Here is a 25,910-nt window from a genome sequence, read left to right on the forward strand (position 1 = left end):
ACGCTGTGCCTTTAAGAGGCAGTGCCTGTGTTTCTAAAGTTTCTGCCTGCCTTGTTTCCCCCAATAGCCCATTGACAAAGCTGCTCTGGGCTGAATGGGGAATAAGTGGTATGGTAACAAGGAGAGGTTAGTTCTCACACACAGGCACACACATTCACTTCTGCACACATACACATAAAAAGTCACAGAGACAAACAAAAGAGTTTTATAATGGGTCTTGTGATGGGGAATTGAATTTAAGAAGGTCCCTGGTGCTGTTAGCGATTACTAAATAGTTGCATATATCAAGAGGGCTTTCCAATGACTTGGCAAGCAAATACATTTTATAACAAAATTAATGTGGCATACGCATTGCTCCATTTCAAAAATTAGATATACCTGTTACATTTTAAATGTGTCAAACCATTTGTCACAAAAATTCAAATCTGTTGTGTGTGGGGGAGCTATAAAGAATAGCAAAACAGTCAGGGCCTGTGGATCTCACACTTGTCCAGCTGTGCATTTTGGAGCATATGCTTCCTAGTTACCCCCGAGGTGGTGACTTCAACTGTCCCTCCTTGCTCTAGCCCCTACCCAAATGTCACCCAGGCCACCAAGTGTCCATATCCTCAGAGACCACCCGGGCCACCCGTAATTACCTCTGCCTTCCATCGAATGTGTGAATAGTAGCAACCTCGTGTTTAAATGCCTTGTAAAAACAAACCAACAATTTATTAATCCGGTTCAGGCACCCTGTTAGTTATACTTTGTATTTTGGGTGTTGTGCCAAAAAAAAACTTTTATAAACAGTAGGAGCCATTAAAGAAATCAGAATGTAGAGATATTTATCCAATCTGTTTACTATGTTTATATCCAACTATGAAAGTTGTATGCTAGTGAATTTATGTATGGTTTAATATAATTAATTTTCTCTCTGTGACCAAGATATGGTTTATTGTTTGAAATTCTAGAGTGAAGATTTGCTGTTCAAATTATAGTTGTCTTTAGTCTTAGTTAAGGCTTAAGTGTTTGTTCACCCCAAAATAATTACATTGCCATTTATTCACCCTTGAGTCATTCCAAACATCCTTATTCTATTTTTTGAAGAACGTTTTGTTGTTGTTTTGTCTATACAATGAAAGTCAGTGACTAAATTTCATAGCATAGACACAGTTTAGTGTTCTTATAAATGTAAGTTATACAGCTTTAAAACAACACAAGGGTAAATAAATGATGGCAAAATTTGGCTTATCTATCCCTTTAAGTCATGGGTTAATTCTTGGGAAAGTGTGATTTTTATCTTGCATTGTGAGGCAGGAGAAAAAGGCGATAAAATGAAATGTAGTCTGATGGTTAGGGGGTTGGTGAGCGGAGAAACATTCTAGTATCTACACCCTTAAATTATTCTGGATTTCATGAAGACAAGAACTCCAAGGCACTCGAATATCTCAGTGAAAAAATTAAAAAGCCTTTATTACATTCTTGGCTTGCTTTTTTAAAAAATGGTGAGAGGTACACCTACGCGTTGCGGCTACATGCCTTCATCAGGGTGTGTATTACAAACAATGTCTCAGTTCATTTAACAACAGCTAATTAATCAAATTAGAAACACCTGGTCACTCTGTGTAAAGCAACTCAAAGAGAGAGGTAAAAAAACAAAAAAAGGAAGGAAATTCAAATTGCATCTCTTACACAAAAGTCATAAAGTGTGAAACTATCATTATAAATAATATATAATATAAATAATAATAATAATATCAAAACATCTCACAAAAAAGTAATAAATCATGAAATTATCAGCATAAATAATTTATTCTGGATTTCATGTTTGCTTCTTTATGTGCAGTGTTGGATTGCAGAGGGGAATTTGTTTGGAGAATTAAGAGAGGAGGAGAAAAGATTGAGAAAGTTGTTTTCAAAGAAGCTCAAGTTATTTCATATGGTTTTTGACACCAAACCGAGCAGTACCACATCTTGTTTTAATTGTGTGGATTTTAATATTTGATTGAGCTTTTTTAGAGTGAAGCACGAGGAAAGATTTGTCAGTGACAAGTTGCCTGTCGGTGTGGGGCCAAAGAGCAGACTTTGATATGTGATTATATGCTTGAGTAATACTGGCCTCCCAAAAGGATTGTTGGCATTTAACGGTCATTGCAAAAATGTGTGCCGGGCTAAACATGGGCAAACTTTTTCAAACAGATGGACATGTTTATGTAGTCATATACAGTCGTAACTTAATTTTTCTCATCCGTTTTGACACGATTTTGGTGTGCTTGACAGATGTGTACACACAGACAAGCTGTACAAACATAACTCAAATGTGTGCAGGGATATCTGGGTAGCAGGAGTACTTGAGTTGTATGAAGCCACAAGGCAGCAGAAGAGAGGAATAAAGAACATATACACATTGCATGGATGACCTTGTCCACATGCATGTAGACTGAGGGAACCAGCAAAGAGCCCAGGATTTACACAGACACGTGGTCCTTTCAGTTTTAGGAACAGTTATCTAAACAAATAAGAAATGCAAGGTAAATGCAATAATTCATTAAAAAATACACAGTCTTCCAGTCCTGGTGCCGGATTTGAGAGAAAGAAAGCTCTATGAAGCATTATTGGAGGTGAATGGCAAGCCACAGTACCCCAGCTACATAAATAAACTCTAACTGCTGAGATTTAGACCTCACCAGTAGATAGTACAAACAAGGCCAGAGTCAACCTGGGTCAGTTGAAAATGTTTACTTCAACCCCCCCTTTTCCACCCCCCACCCCACACAGGCCAGCCTTCCAGCCCCCATTACTCAAGAACAGCTATATGAACTGAATGCATCCCTTCTCAAAGTTAACAACTTTCTCCCCCAAATCAGAGCGTTGCCAATTAAGGCTTCACTAACTCTGCCAGGGTTTTCATTCTCTTAACCTAATCAGTTTGTTTACCTTTGCACTTGTTGTTGGTTGCACGCATGATGCATTGGGTGGTTAAGAGCATGATGCAGTTGCAGAGGTTGTCAGTGCAGCAACAAAACATGTTTCATATTTAGGGTGTAAAGGCATCCCATTGACGTTGGTGGCATGATCAGAGGCAAAATGTGGTCTAACTCCATGGCAGATGTGCTAGGGTACACCTATATGTTTATATTCTTAAGCTAATGTTACTAGAACAACACCAGCGGAGGCAGTAGGAGCCCAGACCCCCAAGAAGCTGCCCCTCTTGCTGCCCGATTCTGACAGTATTTCTTACATTCAGTCCAATGAGGGTCCAAAAGATTTCAAGACAATTTGATCCAAAAAAAAAAAAACAGAAACTGGTCACTTTTTGTCCTTTCGGTTAGAGTAAAAAACATTTTCTTAGTACGTGGTGGAAAAGAAATGGTTTCTGGGCTCAATAAATTCATTTCCAGTTTGAATGAAACCAGCAACGTGGAAAAATTTTGCCTTTCACCATGGGATGAATGTATGTTTCAACCACACATTAAGCTGCATTAGCAGCCAGTGGAGTGCCTAATGTGGGTATTTTTCACAGCAGCCAACACTAGGGCTGATTAGCATAATTAGTACAGGGAAGGCTATACATATGGAAATGTCCAGGACCTAAATGCCAGAACCAGTGGAAATTTATGTCAATGCTGACAGAAGTATCAGGTCTGAATAGGTGCTAGTTTTAGCCATCTTGATTTGATATATAAATACCTGCCATCTGCTGAGTTACAGTGTATGATGTGTGTTTAGTTTTATCATCAAGGCTGAAAGTTACCTCAGAAAGATGTACAGGAGGGCATTCATGTGTGCATATGCATTTCAAAACACAGACAAGCTATGATGCCAGCCCTTCCACCCTCTCAAATTGTTTTATCCGCTGCAAGAAATCCAGGTCCAGTTGCTTTTGTAGTGAGTTTCTCTTTTTTTTCAGTTTGTTGGGAAACAACTGAAAGTGACTGAAAATGAGGGTGACAAAGACCAGCATTTAGTCTCCTGGTGGCCTTGAGTTAGCGCTCATAGAGGCAGAGGTGGAGCAGTCTCTATCTGCCACTGTATTCGGGTGAGATGGGGTGGTTCTCTCAGTCATGGTCAAGCCATTGAGACTCCTTGTGATTGAGAGTTGCAGTGAAGCTGAAATGTTTAAAAAAAAATTTGCACTTGAGCCAAATCTATCCTTGTCTACATTATGTGTCTGGAAAGAAGAGGAAGAAAAAAATCAAACAAAGAACTTGGACTTGACGGACCCAAGGAAAAAGAGCTGGACCAGCTTGTTCTTAATGGTTTCATTTACTAATGTGTTTGGGAGAAAAAGGGAAACAGAAAAAGAGAGTGAAAGCGTGTTTGGGAGAGTGTGTGTGTGTGGGCACGCACTGGCACCCGGCAGTGTATCTGTGCTCTCGGGTTTACTTGGGTGGTGAAAACAGGTAAAAATGTCTCTTTCAGCACTCTTCCTTGTGGGACTTCCTCCAGAACAGCATGAGTCCTTTCAGAAGCCTCTTAATCCCTCTAATCTGGCCCACAACACTTTGAAGGTGGCCTGTCCTAATGGAGAAAGCACTAGGTTTCAGAACTCGCTGCTCATAGCTACTGCACCACATGCAAATCTTCAAATCGTAGAAATCAAAGGCACCTTTTTCTGTAATCTTTAAATTAGATTAATTTAGCATGACACTTATTGTAATTAGTTCTTAGTATATTTAATCTTTATTATGTAATTTTTAATTCAAATCACATTTTATTGCTCCTTTTATGTATCAATATCGTAAACAAAACTTTATTTCTGGTCAGTGTTAGCATGCAGTTGTGGGTGATATGTTGCGGAACACTGGATAGGCAGAGCCAGGGTGGACATGAGTGAGATTGGAGCTGACAGGGTCCACTGGCGGGGTGACACTGGGGAGCAGGGGGCTTCTTCATAGTTAATTACATGTCACTTTCCATACTGCCCACTGGGAGGGAACCCCCTCACACCAGCTCATTTTGCTGGTCTGCTCCTGGGTGGGACCTTGAGACAAGCTTGCTGAAGCTTGCTACTTTTGTGTTCCAGCTAGTGAGGGCAGACTTTAGATTAGCTTCAGTTTTTATCAATTTATGTGCTAGAGAGTATTTACAGTCACAAAGCTATCTAATCTCTGAAACACTTGAGGCTGGGTTTTTTTCTGGCTATGTTGGGGAACACTGGTCGGACCCTCCTCGTGCATAATTGGCCCGTGATGGGCAACAAAGGAAGAAGAGTCTCTGCTTGGAAGAGAGTAAGCTCTGTATGGCAGTATTGCTGGATTGATATCACTGATATCAATGGCTGCCCTCATTTTGGTGTCTGTTGAGGTTGTTTTTTTTTTTTTAAACAAAAGCTTTCAAAATCACAAACATCTCTACACTGTTCCAGTACCAAGAACTCAAGGAAAAGATTAGTGCTTTGTAAATCCCCCTAGGCATCTGTGTTTGACAGTTCCAGCTGTTCAAATCTCAACGTACATCCTAGATTACTCTTGTGCATCACAGTCTCTTTTCCCCAATTCTATGTTGTGTTTCTGGCTGTGAAAGTATTTGCATGCCTGTCTCTTTAAGTGTACGGCAGCAGCGAGCCGAGAGAACATAGCAAAGCTCCCATCTGGAAGGTGGCTGAGTAGAGCGGTGGCTGAGCGGCGGGGCCCACTCGGGCCTCTAGCTGGGTGGTCCAGATGGGAGGAACCAGACACAAATAGTTATAATTTACTTCAGGAGTCCCTGTGATTACAGGCCCAAGGATTGGAGCTCCATTCCTGCAGATGCCTGAATGCATTAAATATGAACATGCTGTCTATAGATCGACACGCATACGTGTTTGCATTTTGGAGATGGAAACGGTCTTCAGATTTAGCCTGCCACATTTTTTGGAGCAATGTGTTTACGTAACCTGCATGTCAGATGGCTGACATGAATGGAACTAGGAGGTTGAATGTTTGCATGCATCAAATAGTAAGCTTCAGGCCAAATCACATGCCATTTATATTTGCGGTGCAATCTGTTCAGCTTTCTCTTTCATTAAACAAAACCTTTCATGTGTGTTAAAGGACTGTTCTTAAAAGATCTGTAAGCCACTTACAAAGATCTGGGCCACCCTTGGCATGAACAGTACCCCTCTCTCTTTATTTTTCTGTTTCTCTACGTCTCTTTCTGTCCCACTCTCTCTCTCTCAATTAATTGAGGCAGGCAGCGAGATGTGCTGGGGAGAAAAAGTGGCTCGATGGGCCCAGCCAGCGACTGCAGGCTTGTCGTCATGTATTGGGACATGGAGGGGCAGACGGGCAGGCTCTGATCTGGGCCGGTGCATTTCATCTGCATTTGGCATGGCCGCAGATACCGCGCATTCTCTTTTCACCACCGCCTCTGTTAATTAGGGGGCTGGACTATGGAGTTTCCTATGCACTCTTTGATGCTTTTCATCCCGACTCAACATACCACATGAACGACATTTCTGTCTCTGCTCTTCTACCTTGCTCCCTCCTTCCATTTAATGCTCACATCAGGGATGGTGACCTGTAGATCAAGACACGACGTTTTGAGTAAACTTCCTATCAGGAACGCAGTCTGTGATAAGCAGTGTGTAGTAAGGCTGGGAAAGAGTTTTTCAATGTTTATCCATCAGTTTTTAGACAGCCACATTTCAGAATTTCTGGAGGATTTTGTGCAGAAGCCTGTTTGTTAGCCTTGTGTAAGTGTGGGCCATGTCATAAGGAGCATTTTCAATCTTAAGTATGGTAAAGACACAAATGTGATCCACAAATCTGTTTTTGGAGTTAGTTGGAATATTCACATGGGAAATGAGAACTGTAGAGTGTTTAAATTTGGGTTTAATTATGACATTAACCTCTCACTGGGGATCATGTTGTTGTTAATTATTGTTGCAGTGTGACAGTAAACATAAAACAATATTGTTCCTCTGACTTGTTTTTATCCATAGTCAAAAGGAATTAAAACATCATGACCATAAAGGTGTCTCCTTTCTAAATGTTAGAAAATAACAAGCTGCGTTGTCTCTCTTTCTCAGCTGGCAGTCGGGTGAGCAAGGAGCTACGTTACACAAAAGAGAAGCAGGGAGAGGAGTCAGTGTTCACCTCACAAATGCTCATACAGATACCCAAACAGGAAGGAACCAATATTCTTACACTGGAGGCTTTGCTGCTTCACCTGGAAGCTGCTCTGTCAGCCAGCAAAGTTCAAGTATCTCTTTATGGAAAGTGAGTACAACCCCCAGCAGGATTACATGGAATTTCAAACACTTATAAACATGAGGGCCAGACTTTTAATGTGAGGTTGTACAATTTCTACCCACAGATCTTGGGATCTTAATAAAATTTGCTTCAAATCCGGAGTCCCAATTATAGAAAATGTCATGATTGAGAGGGTAAGCATGTTTTTATTATGCAATTTTTTGGGCTGATTCATAATAACTTACTGTTTGCTTAGTTCTTTAGACAGCTTTTTTAGTGTTTATTCAACTTAACTTGCTATTTTTTGTTCTGTGCCTTGAAATCTGCCTTACTGAAGATTATACTCAATTTCTTTGCAGATGATTGACAAGCTTTTCCCCTGTATGATCGTGACTCCTTTGGACTGCTTTTGGGAAGGCTCCAAGCTGCAGGGAGGCTCTGCCTATTTACCGTAAGCATTCTGCTTATTCTTAATGAACATATAACCACATATCTCAAATTAAGTCATGTATAGATAGCTTCACTGGACTATTATAAACATATCTAAACTCAAGAGACCTGAATTAACCATTAAACAAGGGACTGTGCCTGAACTGTAACTGTACATTTTGACCACCCTCCTTGATTTAACACACGCTCCTATAACAATTGGGCTTTACCTTCAACCAAAATGGCACTGGCTGCGACAGTCTCTGACATCAAGCCCCTAGCAAAAGCTCTATTTAGTCTGTTGATAAGCTGAAGCCTGGTTCTGTCGTCAGTGTGGCTTGAGCTGTCAACAGTGTGTTGAGGGGGCTTTACAGGACATATTTCTAATCCTGCACCCTTGTCCCACCACCCAATCCCCTAGCCTAAAGAAACCCTTACGGAAAGGGAACAGTGAGAGCGAGGGAGGGAGAGAGATGACTGCTACTGGGTGGGAAGGAGGGAAGGGTGGGGGGCAGGGGAGCCTTTGGGTCAGACAATGGTAAGCATTCTTTCAGTTTACGAGTGAGTGTCCATCAGTGAGGGGGCCCTGGAGGAGGCCCGGCTTTGTCAGCACTGGGTAACACTGTGCATTCTCATGGTAATCGCCCAGGCTTGGAGCTGTAAGTTGTCCAACAAATAAAATGGGCATTATTCAAGTCATGGGCCCAAAAAGAGAAAGAGGGAGGAAAAAGTGGGTGAAATTAACTGTGGACGTTAGACAAGGTAGTTTACACTACCACCCAAAACATCTTTTTATATTTTGTTGGTGAAAAGTCTCAGAGACTTTTTCCACTTTCATCAGCCCAAGTTCATAAATACCAGGGTTTTCCAAGAAGCATGAGTGGCCTTTAAAAATTGTTTCATATAGTCATGTTTTCACTGTTTGGCTATGTGTGAAGTGGGCCTACTTTAGCCACTGAGGCTAATGTCCTCTCAGGCTTCCGCTTCAGTTCAGCTGTTTTTTTTTCATCTAAAGGGAAAAGAGCGAGAGAGAGACAGAGAGAGAAAGGGAGGAAGAGAGTGTGTGAGGGAGAAAAAAACTTCAGGGAACAAAGAGCAGCAATCTATGGAAAAACAAAAGAGCCCAGACCGGTTCACTCAAGCAAAAAATAGGAGATAAAGGAGACTCTTTGCAAGCAGGAGCAAAGGCGCTTGGTATGTGGGAATAGGAGAGAACCAGCTTTATTTGAAGCTGCTCTTCATGAGTTATTAGAGTGAGTTTGGGCCTGGAGTTAGGACACTATTAACTTTTATTCTTCTTTACCCACAAATACTCATCACAGTGAAACGTCCCTCTCTCACTCTGGGTTCTATGGCATTTTAACTTGGGATGTTTTAGCTACATATTTGTTGGTTGGGAAGGTTTTGATAATGATAATTAAATAATGTCAAAAGTTAGCAATTTTCAGGTTATCAGTGTTTCTCAGAATCACCCTGTTGTAGTCTTCTCTTGTAAATTAGAACTTTAAAAAGAGTCCAACTGTAACTCCACTACACCTAGAGAATTAGTCTTTGGCACATCAATAAAAAACAGTCCACTCTCTCAATACCCACAGAGTTAGAGACGATAGATTAAAACCTGCAGTCTAAGGGCTTGAGAACACTAGGCTCAAAGCAGCATTCAAGACGGCACAGTCCTTTTCAGCATTCCCACTGCCCGCCTTCATCCTTATCAAGATGTTTTAGAGGCAGAGGTAATCGTTATAACTCGATGCACAAAGTTAAGAGACAGCAGCCTGTAGACCGCCGGCACATTATGCCCCTCCGTGTAACAGGATAATAAACGCTACTTTATGCGGCATCTGTAGTCCGCCACCACCACCAGGGAGGTACTGGTCCCTGCAGGCTCAGAGAAGCTGCTGGGCTACAGGGAAGGGGAAAATGGTTTGCTTGGAAAAAGCATGCTATCTTTTGAAAAGGTCATAGAATCGACACATTTAGTCTGCTAACTTAATTTAAAATGTCTGAGTTTTGTTGTTTATTGTGTTTCTTGTCGCAGGGGCATGCCAGACATTCAGTGGATGAATCTGGACCCCCTCAAGCTAATGGAGGAGTTGAGCCAGTTTACATCTCTAGAGAGCTTCCGAGAGATGCTAGATAAGGCTCAGGTGGGCCATGCCTATATGAACCGGTCATGCTTGGATCCCAACGACACAGATTGCCCTCACAGTGCCCCTAATAAGGACCCACGGCAGGTGAGGAACAGTGTTGTAATGCAAATGACAATGTTTTAACAATATGAGTTACACGTTATATTGTGTAATTATGAATAGAATTTACACGTTTGCATTGAATGTATGGTCTATGTATTATTTAGGTGCCTGACATTGCTGCTGAACTTCAGGGTGGTTGCCATGGTTTCTCCAAGAAGTTCATGCACTGGCAGGAAGAGTTGATCCTGGGTGAAAGAGTAAAGGACTCCCAGAATGCCTTGCAGAGGTGAGAAAGAGGGGGAAGAAAGAAGGATAGGTAAGAGGAGGGGGTATGTGGGTGGGCCTCTCATAGGAGGCCCTGACAAGAAAGAAAGTAAGAGAGAAATCCAGAAAGAGACAGAGATGGAGAGAGGGAGGAATCTTTCTGACTCCTAATAACCTCACACATCCAAGGAATTCCTTACATGAAGAGGGATCAGTTTCCACCTCTGACCCCAGTATAGGAAAGACCAATTAAACATGATGGACAGCCACATAACCTACGGGTGGCTCTGAAATGCAGAGTGGAGACAAATGAAAACACATTGAAATTGAACAGAAAAAAAGAACATATGATACAAAGTAAACAAATTGTGGGTGAACAAATGTATCTGACACCTGTAATTTAAGCGCTTATGTGTGTATTTATAATGCAGAAATTTAATCTGCAATTAATTAAAGTTTCAGCAAAGAGCAGTATATTGGCCTTTTGCCCAGTTTTTGAGCATTGTTCTAATCTCAGTGGAAGTGTTAGAGTGATTTATAAAGCCTGAGATGGACGACACGCATCATTCCAGCCTTTATTATAATGTCTCCCTTATAACGTCTCCTTATCACTTTACAACACAATGGTATCTGTACACGCATGTCTGTACATTCAGATCTCACTCAGCCCTCTGTATTTTCCCGTATAGTGCGGAGGCCCTTCAGACCATGTTTCTCCTCATGAGTCCCAAACAGCTCTATGAGCACTTTAAAGATGACTATGAGATCCATGACATCAACTGGAATGAGGACAAGGCAACTGCCATCCTGGAGTCCTGGCAGAGGAAGTTCGTTGAGGTAATTTCCTGTTTCATAATACACCCACACATCCCTTTGTGAGGTCTGAATGGTTTAAGTGACTGTGGAGGGTGCCCAGCTATGGTGGAAAGGTAAAAAGAGCGCAGGAGGTCACAAGTGGTGCAAGAGGGTTGTTTTCCTTAGACCAGAGGATGGCAACGTCTGCCTGAATTCCATCAATCCTCAGCTGCCTAGTAAACGGAGTCCTCCTAGGAGGCCACTGACAGACTCCCAGTTATATGAACAAGCTGTTTTTGTGATAATTGACACCCAGCATGTTTACTGAAAGAGAGAGAGAGAGATTTAGAGAATTAAGGCCCCAATATGCTTACAGCAAAGTTCTTTTTCATTCCTTCTTTTAAGGGGAAAACTAAGTTTGAAATATATGATCAGTGGTATACTATTATCTAACATTCCGATGACGCCCACACTGAAAAGTGCAACTTTTAGATGAATATGTAAATATGTGCTTCTACGCTTTTCTCCTGTGGAGATCTTACAACGACGGGCTTAACAGATGAAATGAGCCAGAGAAGTGTTCCATGTAAAGGAAGGCAGAGTCTCAGCACACACCTACCTATTATGTAATTGCCACGGAACAGTGGTAGTATGAAGGTGTTTTGCAGCCGGAGCAAACTTGTGCGGAGATTTCCCTCTGGCAAGCCATTTCGAATTCCCAAAATGAACCTAGTTTTGGCCTGATTTTGGTCAAAATGACATCGCAGCAGTTTTTTCTATTTTGATTCAAGTATATTTACAGAGAGAGAAAAGACTCCGGTAATGTCTACTCAGAAAAGAGAGCAAGAGCAAGGGAACTGGAGTCAGGGGTGGTAGGGGGATAGGGCACTGTAAAAACAAATTGATGAGGCATTCCTTTCCCCTGAAGGTTGTTGGACACTCATAGTGCTGATTGAGTAGCCTGAGAGACCATGTGATCTCATCTGATCCATCTGACCTCTGCCCTCTGGCATCTGTGCTCATTATTTCTTGCTTGTCAAGCTTCATATGGACTCGTACTATCTTGTTTGTGTGTTATTAGGATCAAATACGAGGTGGATGAGGGTATGGCCCACAGAAGAATGAATGTTTGTGTGGCTTGTCAGAAAAGTAATTCACGATTTGCTCAGTTCCGAGTGCATTCAAAACACACAATGCTAGGTTAAGCAACTTTGCTAATGACTAAATTTATTAAATTGCAGCCAGTCACAAGCATCTTTGATTTGACCCATGCATATATGCTCTTTCCAATCCAAATACTAAAAATCATGTGGTTGGATTCTCTGGATTAATGTTTAAAACTGTGTTGCTTCTAGGCTGTCCATGGGAGCATTACTCAGAACTCTTCCTCCAATGTTTACGCCTTCTCTACCACCACTCTTAATGACATCATGAAGTCTTTCTCTGATGTTAGTGTAATCAGGGTGGCAGGTGGTTATCTGCTCATGGTAAGAAATCCATTGATGTGGCAACTCGAGTTAAGGCTAATGGATATATGATGAGCGTGTCTCCATATGTGTGGAGCTATTCCCTTACATGTGTCTCTCTATGCACAGCTGGCATACGCATGCGTGACCATGCTGCGATGGGACTGTGCTAAGTCTCAGGGTGCTGTAGGGCTGGCAGGAGTGCTTCTAGTTGCTCTATCAGTGGCTGCAGGACTTGGACTGTGCTCACTGCTGGGGCTGTCCTTTAATGCTGCCACCACGCAGGTAAGTAGTACACACCTAAATGTCTTAAATTCACACTCAACGTTAGGGCATGGCTGTAACTCAGAGATGTGCGTTCCTTCACAGGTGCTGCCATTCCTGGCCTTGGGCATTGGAGTTGATGACATGTTTTTGCTGGCTCATTCCTTCACTGAGACCAGATCCAACATCCCGTTCAAGGCACGTATCTCATGAACATGCTTTGTATCCTGACTTCTAGGGAATTAGCTTAGGCTTTCTGTTGTTGTTTCTGAAGATCAAAGATCATTCTTTGCCATATCTCTCCATAGGAGAGGACAGGTGACTGCCTAAGAAGAACCGGCACCAGTGTGGCTCTCACCTCCATCAATAACATGATTGCTTTTTTCATGGCTGCCCTTGTGCCTATTCCTGCTCTCCGGGCCTTCTCACTTCAGGTATGAGTGTGTATTTTGTGTGTGAGTACATGTCATAAACTATTGCGCCCTGTGATGCCCATTCAGGAAGACTGGTAGGAGCTTTGACTATCTGAAAAGGGCAGTGAAAGGTGGCTTTAAAAAACGAGCAGTCAAAGTTCATTCAAAGTGAGGATGGCCTTTGTTTTTTTTCTTGCATTCTCTCTCTCTCTCTCTTTATTTTATGGTCAAACCACCTCATTCAACTAAAGTCACAGCCTGGTTTTCAGGTGGAGAGGGGATACCAAGAGAGAGAGAGGTAATGAGATGAGTGAATATATCAGTATATCACCCAGCCCATCAGACTGTGCTTCTCTGATCCCCCCAGGCTAACCCTGGGGGGTCTGCACTGTAATGATACAGAATATAATGTCTGTCTGAGGCTGGTGGAGGTGGTGGGGGGTGGGGGTTCTGCTTAGACTCGCTGTGACCTTCGGAGTCCCCTTTCTTAGATTGTTGACTATTTGTGGAGTGATGGTGGAGGGGGTTGTAGTTGATTTAGGGTGCATATTTTACTTTCTGGGATTCTATCCGAGGCACTAAAACAGCGAGGGATCTTGAATGCAGAGTGTTTTTTTTCTCAAGTTCAGACAGCAACTGTAGAGTTGGGTGGCAGCGTAAAACCCATGAACGAAAAGACTTGGCATTTATCCTGAAATCTCTCTTACTCTTTATTTCAGGCGGCGATTGTGGTGGTCTTTAACTTTGCCATGGTTCTGCTGATCTTCCCTGCCATTCTGAGCTTGGACCTGCACAGGCGTGAGGACAAAAGACTGGACATCCTGTGCTGTTTCTACAGGTAACTAAGATGCCCTGTCCTTACTTAATATTAGCACTTTTATTATGCCAAAGCCTTTGGTACTTAACGTGTGGATTTATATGTTTCTTTTCTTCCAGTCCCTGTTCGTCTCGTGTGATCCAGATCCAGCCTCAGGAGTTCTCAGATGCTAACGACAACCACCAGCATGCTCCTGCCACCCCCACCTATACTGGCTCCACTATAACCACCAGCACCCACATCACCACCACTGTGCAGGCATTCACCCAGTGTGATGCAGCCGGTCAGCATATTGTAACCATTCTGCCACCCACTTCCCAGATATCCACCAGTCCTCCATCCATGGTCCTATCCACACCCACTCCCACCACTGACCCTTATAGTTCCCAGCTGTTCTCCACCTCCAGCTCCACCCGAGACCTTCTAGCCCAGGTGGAGGAGCCCAAAGAGGGCCGTGAGTGTGTGCCTCTGCCCTTCTTTCGCTGGAATCTGTCAAGCTTTGCACGGGAAAAATATGCCCCTCTGTTGCTGAAGCCCGAAACTAAGACTGTGGTGGTCGTCGTTTTCGTGGCTCTTCTGAGCCTCAGCCTCTATGGTACCACAATGGTTCATGATGGACTCTACTTGACTGATATTGTCCCCAGAGACACAAAGGAGTATGACTTTATCACTGCCCAGTTTAAATACTTTTCCTTCTATAACATGTACCTGGTTACCATGGATGGCTTTGACTATGCCCGTTCTCAAAGACAGCTTCTACAGCTTCACAATGCCTTCAACTCTGTAAAATATGTAGTTAAGGACAGCAATCACAAGCTTCCCAGAATGTGGCTACACTACTTCCAGGATTGGCTCAAAGGTAAGTTCACAATAAGTTCATTTTCATTAGCGGTAATTGCTGAGGCTACAGCTTTTACTACTACGACAATTTTTTTTCAAAGCCTAACCCTAAGTCTGAAATTCAGCCCATAACTTGTCTTGCACCATTGTGTTATTTATAGATAAAGATATATAAATATCTACAAAATATTTGTAAATATGAAACATAGCTATGGTGAAAAATGCCACATAAACTAGCATTTTCAGCTGTGTTCATTCATTGTGTGGGAAAAGCTCTTATCTCTAAAGGTGAGAGATAGAGGTCAGTGAAAGTTCACTTCTGTCATCTGCATTTGTGTTCCACCCTTCTGGGCATAGAGAGGATTACGGGAGGGTCAGGGGTTATCTCAGATGGTTTGTGACCTCTCTGCTCACATTGGTTTGTATTGAGAGCTTTACTGTGAGGTGAATCCACAATAACTCAAACCCAGCAAAATAAAAAGAAGCTATTTATTTTGAAAGGCTGTGGAAACTGGAGGTGGTTAAAAGACTCTCTATTTCTCCCTTATGCTATTTCCTTTTCTTGTGAGGAGATCTCTGTAATTACAGAATGGTTGTGGAAACTGTTTTTCAGCTGTTGCCAGACTTTGTTATTTGGAGAGCACGAAGGCTTTTTCTGGTTAGTTTATTCAGCCCACACACATTTATTCAGCACCAGGCAGAAAGATGGAGGACCCAGCAGGGGGGTGGGCTTTTGGTTTATACGCCTGTTTGTGTGTGTGTGGCTTGGCATTAAATCTGACCCAAGTTTTTGGCTTCTCTAAGGGGGGAGCGATCTTAAAAATCCTCTGTGATAGCTTACTGAATTGAGTAAAGAAAAGTAGGAAGGTTTGAACAGCTTTTTCACAGTAGGTCTAATTGTACACATTCATACTCCATGTAGGTCTGCAGGCTACATTTGATGCTGACTGGGAAGCTGGCAGAATCACCTATGACAGCTATCGCAATGGCACAGAGGATGGAGCACTGGCATACAAGCTTCTCATACAAACTGGCTCTAAAAAAGACCCTTTCAACTACAGCCAGGTGTGTGGTCAACTATTGGACCATTCTTTTTAAATACTCCTCCAAAACTTTGTGTTAATCCCAAAGCTTACATTTACACATTTTGTTTCTTTTAAAGCTCACATCTCGTCGCCTGGTGGATGAGGATGGTCTGATTCCACCAGAGGTTTTTTACATCTACCTGACAGTATGGGTCAGTAATGATCCGCTAGGCTATGCTGCCTCCCAAGCCAACTTTTACCCCCATCCTCGGGAGTGGATCCATGATAAGTACGACACCACTGGGGAGAACCTTCGCAGTAAGTAAACCAAAGAAAATGACATTAGCATATATTTATGGATGCATGTTTCAAAAGTGTGTTCATGGCTAAGAGCATTACTTCTCTTTTTCAGTCCCTGCAGCAGAGCCTCTAGAGTTCGCTCAGTTTCCTTTCTACCTAAACGGCCTCAGACAAGCCTCAGACTTCATTGAAGCTATTGAGAGTGTGCGCACAATCTGCGAGGAATTTATGCGTCAGGGAATCCAGAACTATCCCAACGGCTACCCCTTTTTGTTTTGGGAACAGTACATTGGTCTGCGCCACTGGTTCTTGCTGTCCATCAGCTTAGTGCTTGCCTGCACCTTCCTGGTGTGCGCCATCCTCCTGCTTAACCCCTGGACTGCAGGCGTCATTGTAAGTCTGCCTTCCTCTCACCCTAATCCATTTCTAACTCCCTTTTTTCTAGCCTCTTCCCCTGTTCTCTTATTTCTCTTGTTCCCCCGATCCCCTCAACATAGCTCAATAACTTTGCCACCAGGGCAGTTTTCTGCGGAGGGCCTTGGCGTATTGTCTAGAGGGTGCTGTTTGCATATGCACATATACACACACAGTCACACACATAAGTACTCTACCCTCATAACTTTTGTCATTCAAATGGGTGCAGCAAGAAATGCAAAGCTCTCCTGAAGGCTTTTACATCCAACTGCCTTTGTCCAGAAATTTGGGGACAGGATGGATCTGCCCATTCACGACCTTGGCCTGTTAAACCCATCCATCAGGGACTGGGTGTATTGCGGGTAGTGGATGGGTGAGTTAGTTCAGGGGCTAGGAGGCGTTTTACAAATGCTGGTGTGGTCCTCAGCTCAACATGAAGAAGCAAGGAAACTAAAAGTGACCATTGGCCTTGGTTGACATGTATTCATGGTTTAGCTGTAATATTTCAGACTCATTTATGTGTAAATGCCTATGCCATTCATTTAAATGATAATGTAAACAGTTTAGTGCACTTGGGTTTTTTTTTTTTTTTAACTGAAAACTGTCACAGCCTATATGTGGCCACAGTAAAATGGGGTTTACCATCTCCAATTTAAGCATGACCAATTTGGAACCCCTGCCAACATCAAAGGCTTTCAGGCAAAGACTTAACTAAGTGCCCTATTTAATTTATAGAAAAACAGTTTCTCCTGAGTAGGAAAGCACTGAGGACTACACTGCACCAGGAAAGAGAGAGTAGAATGGTCCTTATGCTCTTTTATCATATTGTGTCACTCATTTCCCTAGCCCTGAAAAAGAGAAGACACGGAGAGGGGCCAGGAAATAGCCATTATGTAATCTGATACTCAGAGCAGACAACAGTGAAATGTAGAGGATATTGGTCCAGTGAGGCTCATTTTTGCATTGTAATTCATGTAGTGCTATTTCCATGTACATAATTTATTGTGATGTAACCACTAACATGCTAATCTTTTCTTCTATGTAACAGGTTTTTATTTTGGCCATGATGACAGTGGAACTTTTCGGCATCATGGGCCTAATTGGTATCAAACTGAGTGCCATTCCTGTTGTCATCCTTATAGCCTCCGTTGGTATTGGGGTGGAGTTTACTGTGCACATCGCACTGGTAAGAACATCTTGCACAGTAATTTATCAGTATTTGTTTTCCTGCTAATAAAATGGAGTAGACCAGTTTCATTCTCTCTATTTTCCACATTGTAGGGTTTCCTGACTGCCATTGGGGACAGGAACACTCGTTCAGCCGTGGCTATGGAGCATATGTTCGCTCCTGTGATTGACGGTGCCATCTCTACTTTGTTGGGAGTGCTCATGCTTGCCGGGTCTGAGTTTGACTTTATCATGAGGTGAGTGATTGACAGTTCTCTAAGTGGGTCTCTGAGGTCGGCCCATATGTTGGCTTTCAAAATGGTGGTGGGCCTTAGGCAGAAAGACAGTTGTCCATGTGGCACAGGTAGTAACTTTTGCCTCCCTATCACCTGGTGTTGTCAGTCTGGATGTTAACTCCCCCTAGACCACCACAGCACTCTTACAAACATCCTTGAGCTGCTTAAATGCACAACAAATGGAGGCAACAACAAGGGTGTGCAGCAGCTGCTTGTAAACATGTAAATATACAACCCACTGTGCTGTGACTCAACATGCACACACTTGCTCAAAGTTTCTCCCATCCTTACTGTGGGGATGTCAACTGTCCAGTCATTTGGTTGTGAACTCCCTCTAGCCACCGCATTATGGTAGCTTTTCTGCTTGGTTTAATGCCTGGTTCACAGAAAACAAAAATGCCAAAAAGCATTTTCTTTTTTCAAATCTGGATCTAGGCTCTGCTGAAAGCAAACCACAACCTTGAGATCCGCCTCAAACAGACCCATGACATAAAAATGGCTTAGTTAGAGGATCCAGTAAAACATAGCTGCATGTTAAAAATTACAAATATGCCTCTTGATAATTTTTCAAGCACTCACTTATTGCACCAAAGAATAATTTGGAAACGGGGAAGAGCAGTGTGGTTTGGGTCTCCAGGAAACTGCAGGGGGTAGTTATTGCAGATTGCTTAAGGACAGTGGTAAAGCTGGAGGAAAGATTGGGGGTTGGGGATTGGAGCAAACCAATTGGTACAAGCAGTGTGCCAGCACTGGGGCATTCATGGTGGGAGGTCCTGTTTAGATGCGGATAGAAAAAGAGAGAGAGAGAGGTCTGGGCCTCTAGGTGGGGAGTAGCATAAATACATTGCTGTAAACATCTCTTGGCTGTGGGACACTGAATAAACAGGAGAACAAGCTCAGCGGCCCCTCTAAGAACGAGCCACCCTTTCCAACCCCTGACTTGGAATGGAAAAGATTACAGTTTATATAAACAACAGAATTCCTAACACTAGGTCTACTCTGGAGGTCTAACCCAGGCGGGGCCCATGGATGGTTTAGTCTTTTTTTCTTTTCTTTTTTAATTTTTTACTCCTTAAATAAATCACGCTCCACTTTCGGAATGTTGACTTAGTAAAATAAACATGCACCCTTTTTCCAATCTTTTCATGTATACAGGACTGTCAGACAGAATGAGCACTTTTAACTAACAAAAAGTGGACGTAAGCGCAGCCAGAGATGGCTGGCTTCTTTGTCAGATTTTTTCCCCCATTGTTAAACAGCCTTCATGTTTTTACTGGACATTACATACTGTGTTGAATGGATGATTTTGCCTTTCTTGAACTCCTATCAAAGTGATTCTTCTAACTGTTTTTATCCATCGCTGTGGAAAGAAATTACTGAGAAAGAAAATGGTTCACACTTAAGCTTTCTGAAACATCTATGTTAATGAAACAGACATGAGAAAAGTTGGAGGCAGAAGTCGAGGAAATGAATGCAGGCTTGCTTCTCTCCATCTGAGAAACACATAGCATAGCTCAGTCCCTGGTCTAAATGTGGCATATAATTTTGACCAGAGTCTCCTGACCAGAGTTTTATGCACAGACCCCGACAGGCCACCTTGGAAATTTGGGTTTTAGAGGTCAATTTAAATATTACCTCTCTCTGACAATGCATAATGACTGAAAATATATAATTATAGTCTTTAAAACCAGAGGTTCTGTGATACAGTACAGGTCTTGGTTCCTCAGGGAGCTGCGATAGAGACAAAACCAAAATAGATCCAAATTGGAGGTTCAGTGGTGCGATGACCGTCAGACCTGTAATATTTTTAACAGGGTTTTTTGATTCATTTGTTTGACGGTTCTCAGAGAGCCAAAGTAAACACATGGCCTCATTGGAGGAGACAGGTCAATGGACAGCAGTTTCCACTGTATGTCTGGAATACTCCAAGCAGATATGCCAAAGATAAACTTTTTCCCCTTTTTCTTTCTTTCTTAAACTCAAGGTTTTTGTAAATGTGACAGAAGCAAAAATGGTCAGAGGGTGGGAGGTTTAAAGAACATTCCAAACTTTTATTTTATATATACAGATTCTGTTCCTCTTTTTCTTAACTCAAGAAGTCTGAACCACAGCTGAATTGTCTCTTTTTAGTGTAACCATTTAACTGGAGTGCTCTCTAATTTTCTCATGCACTGTCTTTCTTGTGGTGAATCAGAGCCCTCCCTCAGAGCTCTGAGCTGAAGCACAAAGGCGCAGGCACCCTCACAGCCCTGCAGCCTATTAGTGAGCACTACATGTTAACACGCAAGCCAGTATACAGAGCGAAATTACTATAGCTCTTCTCAGCCTTATATCTCTAGCCTTTACTGCTAGCACTCACCCATGAGCTAAATAAAGCCTGGGAAACCTCATTTACAACCCTTTCCCTTGGCCCCTTCATTCAAACATATGTTTTCGGCACTGCTTCCAAACCTTAAGCAACTCTGCACCACTTCACTGCACCACCAGACTCGCTAGCGCCAGTGCCAACCAGTCCTCCATGTTCTTGGCTCTGGAGGTGGAGGGTGTTGTTTCCTGCTAGTCTTCAGCACTGGATTGAGGTTCCTGCTTCAGTCACCCCCACTGAGAAAATAGCTAGTCTTAATCAGAAAGGTTTCAGAGAGATTAATAAGTGAAATATCTGATGGAACAAATTTATTTTGCACACAGAATACTTGTTGACAGTAAAAAATGTTGTTGATGGATTCTAGGGTCAGTTTTACAGATTTTTAGCAAATAAGAGTTTATTCCACGTGATTCAAATACCTTTCATTAGATCTCAACATTAGTGTTCTGTGATTAGCTCTTGATCCAGTATGTCTGTTGAGGGCCAGGTAGAGGGAGAGATAGTAGGAGGAAGAAAAAGGTAGAAAGCAAAGTTCTGGCCTGGCATGCTAAGCATAAACATAAAGGTAATGTGCCCTGGCCAGGGTGAAATAAGATTTCAATAAGAGGGGGTATTAAGTTTCTGAGGAGAAACTTACATTAACAGCAGTGGCAGCTTTTAGGACAGAGGGAGCAGAGGGAGAAAAGCAATGGAGAGGGGTGAGTGTTTCTGATGCATAGAATCTGTTCACTAATGTAAACACATCTCCTCAGGAAGTGGCAGGGCAGTGGTGATAGATGAGGTCTCCAGCTTTGTTATGTCAACAGGAGAGAGGAATCAGGGAGAGTTAATATAGGGAAAGAAATCATGGATAAGAGGGGAAGCAACATCATACAGGAACTCATCTCCAAGATCAGGGGTGGTGAAGGTCAGTCCTGGAGAGTCACAGCTCTGCAGAATTTTGCTTCAACCCTTATCTAACACACTCAAACAAGCTAATCAAGGCCTGAAGGGTTAATAGGAAGCTACAGGCAGGTGAGATTTTAATAGGGTTAGAGCTGAACTCTGCAGGACTGCAGTTCAACATGCTGTGGATGTTTGGTGGCTCCTTTAACTTTAATATTCTTTTCACTTGTTTTTTGTCGACAGATACTTCTTTGCAGTGTTGGCCATACTGACATTGTTGGGGATCCTGAATGGTTTGGTGCTACTTCCGGTACTGCTTTCGCTCATGGGCCCCCCGGCTGAGGTCATACCCGCTAACAATGCCAGTCATTTGCAAAGTCCCTCTCCTGAGCCCATGCCTCCTCCTATGAACCACCATGGGTATTACGCTGGGCATATCCCCAAGGGACCACGTCAGGCATTCTCTGAGAATTCTGATTCCGAATACTATTCTGAAACTACAACCACCTCTGGCATCGGCGAGGAGGAGTACAAGTACTGTGACAAGAGCGCATACATCACGTCTCCAGCTCAACCTCCAACCTCTCATATACTGCTTGAAGCCAGCAAGAACCCCAGCTTCCCTAAGCTCACAGTAAGTCGACCTGACAGAAAAAAATAAGAACTGCTTGTGATGTACCTCTTGATCACTTTTATAATGTGTCTGTGCTTGTTCTTGCCTCCAAGGTGGTAAAACCTTTTAATGAAAACAACTCTAAAGGACAGAACAGCGAGTCCAAGGAGAATGCTGTCAACTCGGTCAGTTCACAGATCACACGGTGGGACAACAAACACGAGTACCAAGGGCAGAGGCGACAACATTTACCAAGCGACAGGACCCACTGTCCTCGAAGGACTACTCAGTGTGGCCTAGGGCCACAACCAGGGAGAGGGCAGCAACAAAACAGGACTACAGCCCCAGCCCACAGCCCTGGGGCATTGCAGCATCCTAACAATGCAATCACCATGGTTACAGCAACAGCCTCTGTGACAGTGGCAGTGCACCCCAGTTTGCCAGGGTCATACCAGGGTTACATGCATGAAGAGTTTGAGGATAATGAGTCAGACTCTTTTGACAACTCTAAGAGGATTTCTCAAACGTATGGGAAATCTACACATTATAAGAGGTACTCTTTGGAACTTCAAGATCTAGAATCCACAGAGAAAAACCAGCATCAAGCTGACCAGGCACTAGGTAAAGACTCTGATCTTCTCATAGGTTTCACATTTCAAATCCCAATACTAGACATTTATGTATTTCATTTAAGTTTGTATTATGAAAAAGCAGACAGCTGTCCGTACTGGTCATAACGATGTTCTATCTTTTGCATGTGTTACAGGTGGTGCATGGATCCAAGCAGCCAAAGATTGCTAGACTGCTCCCAACCCCTACATCCCTTTTTCTGGAATCTATGGCTCTTTAGGGAAGTTCCCAGCCCTAGCCCGGTGTCTTTTATCTCTTTGAACTGTACATAGACCTCACACAGACAAGAGAATTTATCTTTAAATTATTAAAAAGGTCTTCTTAGAAATGTATAACTATATATATATATATATATATATATATATATATATATATATATATATAGTTATGTACTGTATATGTGTGTGTGTATATATATATATACATGCATGTATATATATACATAAACACTAAAAAATTACATGTCTATTCTCTTGTGTAAACGTAAGATGTATAAGAGGATTTGGAGGCCTTATTACCTCCATGGTATAGATTATAAAATATGCTATATGTAAAAATAAGTGAAATGATATTAGGTTATTGAAAAGCAAGGTCAGTGTTCCTTTTTTTTTTGCTGCTACACTTCAAATTTAAGATTATGTGTCTTGAAAATATGCAGTACCCCTTTCCCCAACATAAACCAAGATTTAACTTTATATTAACAAGTTGTTAAACTTCAGCCAATAGGAAGCTTATCTGTATTGTTCAAAGATGTTGACTTATCTTTGATTGCACTGTACAAAACCAAGACCTATATAGATAAAATGTCCTAATCCCCCCCCCCCTTTATTTATTTTACTTTATACTGACAACCATTGTGCCTTCTTAACTTTTAATCATACAAAATTAATTTGTTAAACTGTTCAGTAATACATTGTCACTGATATGGACTATTAGTGTAATGTTATCATCTGTTTTATGACTTGGTCTGAAATGGTCTGTTTGCAATTTTTCAGTGAATAGCAGAAATATGGGTCTAGTGTTTCCTGTTCCATTGATCCATTATATACGCATTTGTAGTCTACATTTATATACTTGAAATGGTGGTTAAATGACACGTTTCCCCCTTTCCTCTATGGTTATTTTAGCCATACATGAGTAAGCTTCGGTTTGTGTATGCCCCAGATAAAGTTTGGGAGACATGAGGCAAACATGTTGTTTACCCAAATATCAATTATCATTCACAAAGGGAATTTTGCATGAGTGCAAAGGGATATTTTTGTTTGCTTGTTTGTTTTCAGTTCATTTTTTTATTATTTATTTATTATTATTATTATTATTATTATTATTATGTCATCTTGTTAGCTGCTTTGCAAGTAGCAAAAGCCCTACGCAATTGTTTACCTGGTAGTTGCCCCCTGGGCTTCTCCTACAAGGCCAGTGTAGGGACAGATAAACAGCGCTGGTGCTAGTCTTCCTAGTATTCTGTCTGCAATTCAGTTCTCTTTCTTAGGTCTAATTTCAGATAAAAGCTCACTCATTCAGTATTGGTCATGTCACTGCCAGATTAAATGCAGGGAAAAAGTGTTAATGTAAGTGGCAGCTTCTCTCACTCTCCTTCTCTTTCTCTCTCTTTATTTAACAAAATGCATTTTAACAGAAACAAACCAAGTAGCTACTGTATCTGGAAAACATGAACTAAGCATGTTATAAGCAACATGAAATAAGCAATTTAACATGAAATAAGCAATTTAAAGCACATGTACAGCTTAAGGACAGAAGTGGCTTGGGCAGACATGAGACAAGGGTAGGGGATGGGGAATGGGGGTCCTGCATAGGGGTTTTGTTTCAAATGTATGTCATGCCATATAAATTATTTATATAAGATTTTTATTTTTGTAGTTTGTACAGATGTTAGTCATTAGACTGAAGTTATATTTTTAAAGAGTAAATATATTATAAATATAAATATATAATTATATCTATTTGTTTCTGAGATTTTTGTTTGTTTGTTTTGGGGTGAGGTTGGGGGGGTGTTGGGTGGAGTGGGCTTTGAAATCTTCATATTGCTGTTGGAAATAATGAAGGAAAGGGGTGGCTAGGATTGTCCACCTTGTTTAGAAATCTTTGCCTTTCCTTCTTCATGTAAAGATTTGAAGCGTTTCTGTTTTTGTTGTTGTCTAAAACACTGATTTCAGAAAACTTTGAGGAAAAAAAGAAAAGAAAAACCCTTTGTGACCATCATTTCCTTCGCCCTTTATAGGAATTAAACTAACAAAATAAAAGAAAAAAAAATGACTCTTATTGTTTTTCTTGTATGCCTACTTGTTATTTGAAACGTTATCATATTTTGATGTTGTTTGTTAACATTATACCAAATGTCCAATTTTGTCACTCAAAAAACCCACACTATTTTGGGTGATTAAATGCTAAAAAGATGTGAGAGGCGATTAGGTGAGGGGAGGGAAGGCAGTTTATTTATGCATCAGCTCTACACTTCCTGTTTTATTGTTGTGACTCCCCAGGCTAGTGTCCTCAGTACAATAAGCCCACCAATAGAGATGAAAGGCGTGTGCTGTAAATTCCTCGGCTTCCCACAACACGGGCTCATCTGTCAGCTACCTCGGGCCTGTCTGAATCTGATACACCATTGGCTTTTGAAGTTTACTGTCGAGGCCCCTTAGTATCAGGAAATAAAGGGAGCGGGTCAAGGGTTTTTCCTTGTGGAGTCAGAGAGCAGCGATTTAGGCCATGAGGCACGATCTTGTTCTACAAGTTAGAGGTTCAGTTTCTCAAAAAGAATGTGCTGAAAGTTGCTGCTTTGTCAAAATTGCTGATGTTAAACTACAATACCATGCGATATATTTACATTAGCTTTTTACATGCACTCAAATGATCTGTTAGTGATCGGATTGATTGCTCAATCACATTAAAAAGGCTTCATGTAAACACCTTCATCGATCTGACTGAGCTTTATCGGAATTAAATTGGGATGAAATGGATTGAAAAAGGGGGTGTAGACCTGAAATAATCCAATCAATAAGAAAGAATCTTATTTAGATTTAAAAATACCTTGCGCTCATGTGCAGTGCAGTTTACCAGTGCTCTTTTATAATAAAATCATTGATGTTCACATGCATTACTTATTTCTAACCTTTTAGTGTCTGACATATTTTTTTCAGCTATTCTTTTAGATGTCATCCTGGCTAAAATGGGTTCCCTGAAATCGGATTGGATTAATTTAGCTTGACGAAAATGAGTGCATGTAAACGTACCTATTGAGAAATGCCTTTACAATAGAAGTTTAGGGGCCAACAAGCAAATCAAAGTTTAAAGACACGATCGATTATCATTCAAATGATCATTCTAATGTAAAAATCCTAGAGAATTATGTTTTCTTACATCATGAATGATAAGTTTAGGCAGCTTGACTTTAAACTGCATTTTCCAGCACTTAACCGGTTATAACGACCCAAGCAAAGCAGGAAAATCCTTAATGTACATGACAAGACTCGGAGCAAATTGTGACCATAAAAAAATCATATATATATATATATATAAACTCCTGAAAACGCACCAAATATCTTCACTGGAGGTCTGGA

The 25,910-nt window shown here is 41.7% G+C and overlaps 1 protein-coding gene across 2 annotated transcripts in view; it reads left to right on the plus strand.

Moving 5' to 3' along the window:
* The window catches only part of LOC132154805 (protein patched homolog 1-like), a 37,070-nt gene extending 14,352 nt beyond the window's left edge, over nt 1-22,718 (plus strand). For both annotated transcript variants that reach the window (XM_059563475.1, XM_059563474.1), the window contains exons 3-22: nt 6,992-7,181; nt 7,279-7,348; nt 7,514-7,605; nt 9,622-9,817; nt 9,940-10,061; nt 10,729-10,876; nt 12,190-12,321; nt 12,430-12,585; nt 12,670-12,762; nt 12,873-12,998; nt 13,697-13,815; nt 13,914-14,653; nt 15,557-15,699; nt 15,797-15,977; nt 16,072-16,352; nt 17,422-17,559; nt 17,655-17,797; nt 21,330-21,720; nt 21,813-22,320; nt 22,466-22,718. In XM_059563475.1, coding sequence (XP_059419458.1) covers nt 6,992-7,181; nt 7,279-7,348; nt 7,514-7,605; nt 9,622-9,817; nt 9,940-10,061; nt 10,729-10,876; nt 12,190-12,321; nt 12,430-12,585; nt 12,670-12,762; nt 12,873-12,998; nt 13,697-13,815; nt 13,914-14,653; nt 15,557-15,699; nt 15,797-15,977; nt 16,072-16,352; nt 17,422-17,559; nt 17,655-17,797; nt 21,330-21,720; nt 21,813-22,320; nt 22,466-22,500 — 4,004 coding nt within the window. In that variant the 3' untranslated portion in view covers nt 22,501-22,718. The remainder of the gene's footprint in view (nt 1-6,991; nt 7,182-7,278; nt 7,349-7,513; nt 7,606-9,621; nt 9,818-9,939; nt 10,062-10,728; nt 10,877-12,189; nt 12,322-12,429; nt 12,586-12,669; nt 12,763-12,872; nt 12,999-13,696; nt 13,816-13,913; nt 14,654-15,556; nt 15,700-15,796; nt 15,978-16,071; nt 16,353-17,421; nt 17,560-17,654; nt 17,798-21,329; nt 21,721-21,812; nt 22,321-22,465) is intronic.
* Nucleotides 22,719-25,910: the final 3,192 nt, after the last annotated feature.

The sequence above is a fragment of the Carassius carassius genome, chromosome 12 (genome assembly GCF_963082965.1).
Source record: "Carassius carassius chromosome 12, fCarCar2.1, whole genome shotgun sequence".
Taxonomy (NCBI): Eukaryota; Metazoa; Chordata; class Actinopteri; order Cypriniformes; family Cyprinidae; genus Carassius; species Carassius carassius.